This window comes from Triticum aestivum, chromosome 1B (assembly GCF_018294505.1).
Source record: "Triticum aestivum cultivar Chinese Spring chromosome 1B, IWGSC CS RefSeq v2.1, whole genome shotgun sequence".
Classification (NCBI taxonomy): Eukaryota; Viridiplantae; Streptophyta; class Magnoliopsida; order Poales; family Poaceae; genus Triticum; species Triticum aestivum.
The window spans coordinates 644116006-644125042 of record NC_057795.1 but is presented as its reverse complement, the minus strand read 5'-3'; the positions used below and the strand labels follow the sequence as shown (position 1 = coordinate 644125042).

At 43.6% G+C, this 9037-nt stretch overlaps 1 protein-coding gene across 1 annotated transcript; it reads left to right on the top strand.

Moving 5' to 3' along the window:
• Positions 1–842: 842 nt before the first annotated feature.
• On the top strand, positions 843–5045 carry LOC123081139 (protein FAR1-RELATED SEQUENCE 11-like). Its single transcript, XM_044504061.1, has 7 exons — positions 843–1019; positions 1118–1240; positions 1333–1395; positions 1475–1567; positions 1651–2381; positions 4814–4927; positions 4970–5045. The coding sequence occupies exons 1-7, from the start codon at positions 843–845 to the stop codon at positions 5043–5045; spliced, it is 1377 nt and encodes a 458-aa protein (XP_044359996.1).
• Positions 5046–9037: the final 3992 nt, after the last annotated feature.

The window sequence follows — 9037 nt, the reverse complement described above, 5'->3', positions numbered from 1 at the left end:
ACAAAAAACAAAAAAAGCAAGAAATTGGACCGCCCGAAGAAATAGCGTGCTACTGTAGTAGGCAGGGCAGGTCAGAAACTGTGTACTAGACAGGTCGAAGGTCACGCTCGTTTGTTTTGTACTGTACCGCGTGTTGATCTGTCACCATTTTTCGGACAAGCATTCATGTTTATAGGAAGCTAAATAAACCAAATGTGGTGTCAACAAGCTTGTCTACCAATCTGGCGAAGAAAATGTTGTTGATGGTGAATGCACCAGAGGGAAACCGAGAGCCAGTAAGAGCAACTCCAGCCCATCTTCTCTTATATATTTATTTTTATTTATTTACTAATTGAAAGCATCATACAAGGCTCCATGTTAATTGTAAAAGTTAAAAGATTACATCCATCAGATTAAAATATAATATAGGGGAGTGCTTCGGTACAACCCCTCATAAAACGTATAGTGGGTAGTATGGTAATTGCACATTAGGTATAGGAATACCCACCCGACGCCGTACGTCGCGCGCGACGTCATACGCCCGTCCGCGTATGCCGCACCCGTCGCTCTACGTACGCCCGCCCGCGTACCCGCACCCGTCGCCATACATCGCCGTCGTACGCCCTCACGTCTCCACGTTGGCGTCGACAGTTGTTGGAGGAAAAAAAAAGACACGGTAGCCGCCGACGCCCGCCGTCGAAACCCTGAACCCTAACGCATCCACGCCGTCTCCACGTTGGCCCCCATCTGCACGAAGTCGCCGTCGCCTGAGTCGCGGCCCAAACAGGCCGCCGCGCGTGCCCCGGCGCCTTTACCGTTGCCGGCGCGCGTGCCCGCCGCCGCATTCCATTCCCGTCGCCCAGATGGCCGCCCACCCACGATCTACGTCGCCGCCTCCCTCGGCGCACTACGCCTGCTACGACCAGCCATCGTCCTCACACCGTCGACACCTGCCTCCGCCGGCCAGCAACGTCTTGCTGTCATCACGTTCGTCATCGGAGGAAATGGATCCGGCTGAAATCCTCGCCGCCGTGCAAGAGGTTGGTTTGAGACATTGTTGTGCTTGATAAGATAGTTGTTTTAGGGATGATGTTACACGGGTTTGATTCATCATACAATTTTTTTTAACTATATATAGTTAGAGGAGGAGGGAGATTATGATGGCGATGATTACGGCGAGGACAACGAAACCTCGTCACTGAATATGGATGAACCTCGTGAGGAGAACTACATGAGTTTGGATGAATCTTATAGTGGCAATGTAAGTGTGATCAATGTTGATAAAACAATAAATATGAGGGGGTAAATATGATAGACCGCACGGAAAATTTAATATTTTTTTGCATGATGCAGCGACATGGCGATGATGATGATGATATGGATGTAGATGATTCATTTGCTGAAAGTGCACTCCGGGTATGTTATTAATAAAATCATAGAAGAAATGACATAATAACCATATGAGCGCTTACATGTTTTTTTTCAATGCGCGCAGATGGACGAGGACGGGGACTTTGTGAGGAATATCGTGGACGATGAAAGTGACAAATCGCACGTTGATGCATCTCATGATGACAGCTCGAGCAAAGTAAGTTTTGAAACTTACATCACTACAGTACATATTAAAATTATAACTGACTGACATAAATGGTTTAATGCATTAATTTACAGGGAGATGTAGATGGTACAAGCGGGAATGATGAGCATGTTGGTGATGATCTGTTTAATTTTGACATCGGATTTGATGAATATCAGCAAGAATCATTGGACATGCATTGGAAGGTCATGAGGAATATGTTCAAGTCACTAGGAGAGGCTTACACTTTCTATAACCAGTATGCTTACGAGCGTGGTTTCAGCGTAAGAAAGGATTCACTGAAATTTTCGAAAGGTCCTGAGGCAACTAAGCGCTTGAGAAAGTATGTGTGTGCGAGAGCTGGGAAACGACAGGCAAAACTTTGTACAATGGAAGCCAGGACCCGCAGGCTGAGAGGGGAGACTCGTTGCTTCTGCGATGCGCATATAACTTTGAAACTTGATAAAGAGCGTGACGTTTGGTATGTCAGCAGTTTCAATGATGATCACAGTCACGTTCTAGCTAGACCGGATGAAGTCACGTTTCTTCGGTCTCACAATCAGATTAAAGAATATCAGAAGGCTGAGATCTTAACCATGGCAGGTGCTGGAATCAGGAAACATATGATTTATGATCAACTCGTCAGTAGGTACGGGTCATATGCAAAGGCTGGTTTTGGGAGGAAGAAGCTTTATAACATGTGTTATAGAGAAAAAATGAAGTTGCTTGCACAAGGTGATGCAGACACTGCCATTGGGATCATGATGACCAGAAAAGAGAGAGATCCAGATTTCTTCTTTGAGCACACCGTCGATGATGAAGGAAGGCTGAAAAACATATTCTGGTGTGATTCTCAATCACGTCGAGACTATGTTGACTACGGTGATGTGACAGTCTTCGACAGCACATACAGGATGAATAGGTATGGCATGCCATTTATACCTTTTGTCGGTCTGAACAACCACCGTTGCACCACGGTATTCGGTTGTGCTCTTGTGTCTGACGAGACGGAAGATACATATGTCTGGCTGCTTCAGACGTTTTTGAGGGCTCACTGTCAGAAGAGGCCCAGGTCAGTAATTACTGATGGAGATGCAGCTATGATTAAGGCCATAAGAAAGGTACTTTCGGAGGTTTGGCATCGTCTTTGCTCGTGGCATATTGAGAAGAACATGCAGAAACACCTTCATCATAAGTCTCTAAAGGAGTTCAGGTCTCTACTTTATTATGCCACTTCAAAAAAGGTATTTGAGGAGAGATGGGCAGCGTTTACCGCCAAATGGCAGTCGGAGAAAACAAAGACATGGTTACGTAGGATGTACAAGAAGAAAAGGCTTTGGGCTGCATCATATCTCTCAGGTGGCTTTTTCTTAGGTATGCGAAGTAACCAGCGAAGTGAGAGTCTGAATTCATGCCTTCACTTGCATCTAGACTCCGGTATGACTATTGTTGATATGATTGTGCACTATGAGAACTGCATAGTTCGTCTCCGTGAGAATGAGGCGCATGAGGATTACACAAACTCACAGACAGTTCCAGTACCAGTATTGGATGAGTGTAAAGATATTGAGAAATCAGCTACCCATGAGTTCACTGCGGCAAACTTTTATATCTTCCAGGAAGATATGAAGAAGGCACGGGAGCTTGAGGTCCTTGAGAGACTGAGAGGAGCAGACACTCACAGATTCATACTGACATGGAAGGAAAATAGAGATATCAGATTCACTGTGAATTACACCCCAGGTAACTTAGAAGAAACTATGAAGTGCAGTTGCAGAAGCATGTATCGCAAAGGACTTCCTTGCAAACATATTCTTCACGTTCTGATTCAGCTGCGCTTACGTGAGATACCTAAGTGTTTAGTACTGCGGAGGTTGAGCCAAGTTGCAAGGGGTGGACTTCCCGTGAAGCGCACTAGCGATCTGTTTGCGTGGGGATGGGCAGGTGCAGGGGACAGAGCTAGGTACAGCGAGTTGACTATCTTATCTGCTGAAGCAACTCATAAAGCATGCCATAAACCATTTTTATTCGACAAGTTGAAGGCGGCTCTGAGGGACATAATAGATAATGATTACACTGAGGAGGATGAGCCTGGTGCGGAGGTACAGTTTGTGAACGACAATGCATTCGAGCCTAATCAAGATCATGGTCTTGTTCGTGATCCCGCAAAAGTTAACACCAAAGGCGCACCAAAACAGAATGTTAAAGGCCGCGGTAAGGATGGTCCTGATGTCACCAAAAATGGGCGACCAAAAGCTTTTGATGAGAAAAGCAAACGTCAATGTGGACAGTGCGGTGTTGCGGGTCATTATAAGTCCACGTGCCCTCAAAATCCTAAGTATGATTTTCTTATGTTATTGTATATCTTATTGTTCAAACTGAATTTATTTGTTCATTGTGAATTAACACATATCTTATTGTTATGTAGGAACTTTGCTTAACTTGTGGAGTATGGAAGATTGGTTCACCCTTTGATTGAAGACAGTTTTATTATGGATGGCTATGAAAGATCGTTCCACCCTTTCATTGAAGACAGTTTTTTAATGTTCTATATATTTGATCTTTAAAAATTGTTATAATATGTTATATGAACTTATTTTACTTCGTTGATGTCAGACTATTTTGTTTTGATGACAGACTATGTAATGCAAGAAGGAGTTTTACTTTGTTTATTTTGATGTGTTCATTTTTACTGTTAATTTTGTGCAAGTCGCTGTTGTTTATTTTGACGTGCTCATTTTTGCATAGTACTGTCGTCGCTGTTTATGGTCGCCGTCGCTTTGAACCCCGTTGTTTTTTAAAAGAAACACCCGACAAGTGCGCCGGCGGCACTGTCCCACAGTGGCAGCGTCGGCCGGCGGCACTGTCCCACAGGGCAGAGTCAGACAGCGGCAGCAGTATGAGGCAATCAGAGGAGTTCGATAGCCTATGTGCCGCCGGGTATATAAGCAGGTCGTCACGCGCTCCGTTGGCCGAGGTGGGACTAAACATTCCAAGTCGCCCCGCGTGGAACCTGGGCCGTCGTCGTGCCACGTGCTACTTGGGCCGTCGTCGCGCCGCGGGCGGAAACAATTATATTGGGCCGGCCCACGCGGTCACGCGCGTCGCTGCAGGCACGGCGGCTGCGATAGCTAAGTTTTAGTCCCACCTCGCCCGACGGAGCGCGTGACGACCAGCTTATATACCCGGCGGCGCACTTGCAGTCGAGCGTCGTTGATTTGTTATGCTACCCGTCATTCGACGCTGCCCTATTCGACAGTGCCGTCGGTCCTGTCTGACGTCAGACTGGCCGGTGCACTTGTCGGCAATTTTTTTAGAAAAGAAAATTAAGAACGTCGGTGTTATAATAAGCCACGGCGACAGTGCTTTAAAGTGCATAATAAATACATGTACATTTTTTTTAACATTCAGCAGTACAGTTAAACCCAAACAATTTGACGACTGCACAACTATTAATATGAAGATTTCAAATGTAAAGACAACGGCATGAAGACAACATAATAATCCAAATGTCGCTCTCGACTTAAATATTCAAAATAGTAGTGTCTTCTTCATCACAAGGCATGAAAGTCAAAATGAAAGTAAACATTATTTGAACCTACAAAATTTTCTTGTACAAAAATTTTGCCACATTTATTTCTTCTTTGCAAGCCGGTTAACTTTGTCCTTGACATCGTTGAGCGTATTTCTATCCGAAAAAATAAACTGCGCAATCATTAAGTCCCTCGATTTATCAATTGACCCCTGTTAGAACTTCATATTAGTACAATTCAAACAGTATTACATAATGAATTTAATTGAATATAAGCATTTGAAATAAAACCAGACCTGGGAAAAATGGCTTGTCCATTTTTCACCGTTCCAATATTGAAAGCATCGAAGAACAAATATTCCACATGAATTGCTGGTCCATACAAACAACGGTTCATAAGTTCACATTTGAGGTAACTTATTAAAACAATATGAAAGTATTTACTCACCCGTCTTCTTGTTGTGGGATGTCATACGTTTTGATAGGCCAGGTAGACACATGCGGAAAATTCATAACACCGCTCGCATTCGCATCACGTATGTCATATCCAAGTTGATTTTTCTGTTCATATACATGATAGCACGAAAAGAATTGAACATAGTTCAGTTACTAAATGATAATTTCAATATGCTTATGTAAATTTATGCCGTACCAGCTCCTCAACTTTTTCTGTAATTTCACTGTCAGGTTCGGGTCCCATCAAAGAATCAAAAACCTGGAACTCTTCCTTCGGGCGATGCATGACAACCGAAACCCAGTGGGTATTTCCCTTATTAAGAGGAATATAAAGCTGCATCACAACGAAAATATGATGCAATCAACACATACTATCTTATTATTTATATCCCATATATGCATACTTTAAGGAAGTTGGACTTACCTTATCTTTTTTAAAATACTCATCGGTGCATCTATTCAAGGGTCCATTCTTCTTCGCCACAATTTCGTTGTCATTTTTTCCTCCCTGGGTGTCCGGTCTAAATTCAAGTAACCAATTGACCAGCCAGGTCGGCATTATATGACGATCTTCACCAACAACTCCCAACAGATACGACGAATAAGCATTGATAACCTGAAAATAATTTAAATGATGTATAACAATTCCAATTTGCATTGAATGCTAATAGAAAACAGAACAATAACTTACATCACCGGTTAGCCATTGATGGTCAAGAATCTTACAAGCCCTCTCTGCAATCAGACCTTCGCGCATGCCATCATTGAATATTTCCTTCTTTCTATGTTTTGCTGACCGCTCATAAGCACGAACAAACTTAACACTAGCTTTAATCACATCGTATTCTTCTTCAAAGACTTCTTTCTCGAATAGTTCTGCAATACATGACGGTAATATGTTAACAATTCAATGATAAGTAGTAATTTCAGCTCGAAAATAATATGATAAAACTCACTTGCTTTTGCTGAACGCTTTGCACGCTTTGTAGGTATAACTGGAATATAAGGAGACTTTATAAGGTTTGATCGTCTCCGCTTCCGTTTCCCTACACCCTTCTCTTGTACCTCATCTTCTCCAATACAATCTACCGATTCACGTGATGCGATTTCATCTGTTCCTAAAGATGTAACGGATTTCTCATTAGATACCTCTGGAACTTCGATAGGATCCTCTTCATCACCCTTGAAACTATCGAAATATTCAGGTGTGCAATAATAAGGTGTCTTCTCTTCACAATCATTAATATCATCTTCATCATCCTCTTGCACATTCTTTTTTCCCGGTGTTTTGAAATTGTCCACGTTAGGATTATATACAAATTCCTTACGAGGTTTTCCACCATAGTTTCTACTCTCACTATTTTCACCATACTCATTCTCTTCTTCTTTTTCACTATCACCGGCTTTGTAGAATACAGCGCTTTTGTTTATTTTTTCTATGACCCTCTGTGATTAAAAATTAGTTGTAATTAGTTATGTGACACATCAAACTCCATTGTGAACGGAAAAATCAGAAAACTTGTACCTGTGCGCATAGCTCCGGCATACGAAGCATATCCTTACGAATGTGCTTAAGCTCAGTCAAAATCCGATCCATAATAGGGTTCTGGGTAGCTGAAGCCTCAGATGTACTCACGCCTGTTCTCCTTCCAGTAATGTTAGACTTTCTCGTACTGGATTTCTTGTTCTTTTCAGCATGTTCCATTCTAATTTTGTTTAAGCGGTACTCTTCAGTAATGGTGTCATCGATCTACAACATAAAGAATCATACAATCATATTTAATTAATAATTAATTGCAGGCTTTAAATGGAAAAATAAATATTTAACGTATTACCATTCCAACACCATGACCATATTGAAACTCATACTTGTCTCTTTTCTCTGCTGCCGCTTCTGTCCAATTCCTCATCAAGGGGCTCAACAACGCTAAAGGATCATACTGTGGACCGGTGCTTGGCTGCACCTTCTCCCAATATAGATACTGCAAAACAAACAAACAACCATTTAGCATGTGTTACACTATTATTACATAATACAACTATTCAATTTAAAAAATAAATCATACCTGCAGAAGTGCTAGGTTGCCACGTGGCCATTCCCTAACACGACCGGGCTGCAAGACCATACCAATCTCCGACAAACAAAACCGCAAAGTGAATGCATTCCAGTTGAACTTTTTTATCTGCCTAACATCTTGCACTAGTGCATAATAATTCTTCGGAATGTACTCATCAGACACTGGTGCAATTATAGTCCCTAACAGGACGAGAAATGACATCCGAACAAATTCATCGTCCGCGTTTTTATTTCTCACAATCTTGTCAATAAGATCATCAATCAATATTTTACCATTCTTCTTGTTAACAAAACTAGCTGGAATTTTTTTTATTGCTTTGCCTTGGTCCATACTCAAAAAACTAGAAACATCAACTCCTTCATTCTTCAAACCAAATATAGCAAACACATCATCAGGCCTCAGTGAAATCAACCCTTTTTTTCTGGCTGCCTCTTGCACCATGAATTTTTTACTACTAGGATTGTAACTTTGAATCATAAGCGCAAGCAAATTATCACGCATCTTGACCGAAGGTATTCGTAACATGCCCTCCATCTCCGTTTCGTAAAACGTAAATCGCTGACTTCATGTTAACTTATTAACAAGACTAACCCATTTTTCTACGGAACATGCAATCACACTGCATATAAAAATATCTATGTGACGTTGCATGCAGCTAATGTGTTATATAATGTTCAAAATTTTAAAATATATACCTGCCCGACGGCGACTACAGCGGGAGACGGTGATCACAGCGGCTGACGGCGGCGTCTGACGGCGTGTTCACAACCGGCGCTGACGGCGGGTGGTGACGTCGGCCTGTGACGTAGGGCGTTGACGGCGGGCGTTGATGACCGGCACTGACGGTAGCTGGTGACGTCGACTAGTGCGGGCGGACGGCGGCGTGACGCTGTCGGGCGGGGAACGACAGTGCGGGCGGCGGCGGGCGGCGGGGATCAGATCGGGCGCGTCGTCGGCCCATACGACGCAAAAAGGGCATGCGCGACGTGATTGGGCGACGTGCGGGTTTGTCGGGAATATTCCCTCGGATAGCGACGGCTCGTGCAGATATTGGGCAGATATTTTGCTGCCTCGGGCCCGCGGCGATTATTAACTGTGCAAGGGAGTGGTTTCGGTATGGCCGGAGGGGACCCTCGGTCGCACGTCTCCGCTTCGCATCCGCCAAACGTGGTCAATTATTTTCCACGGCCCACAGTGACCATGCAGGTCACGCACGCAAAAATTTGACGCGTTTCGAGTCCGTATGGATTTTCTACGATTTTCCGGGCCGAAAACCCCTAAAATACTGCCCGGACGTGACGCAACTTGCGTTCGTTGTCGGATTTCGTTCATTTTGGGCGTGGGGTGCCCGGGTGTGGCCCCACACGCGCTCGCAAAAGTTGGGTGCATTCCGTGAAACCGCTCAGGTACTTGCTG

Excerpts from the sequence above, each read along its gene's own strand:
- LOC123081139 (XM_044504061.1), top strand. The coding sequence starts at position 843 with ATGGCCGCCCACCCACGATCTACGTCGCCGCCTCCCTCGGCGCACTAC. Across the intron at positions 1,396-1,474 it reads TTGCTGAAAGTGCACTCCGG|ATGGACGAGGACGGGGACTT; the intron begins GTATGTTATTAA and ends CAATGCGCGCAG. Across the intron at positions 4,928-4,969 it reads CACGGCGACAGTGCTTTAAA|TACAGTTAAACCCAAACAAT; the intron begins GTGCATAATAAA and ends AACATTCAGCAG.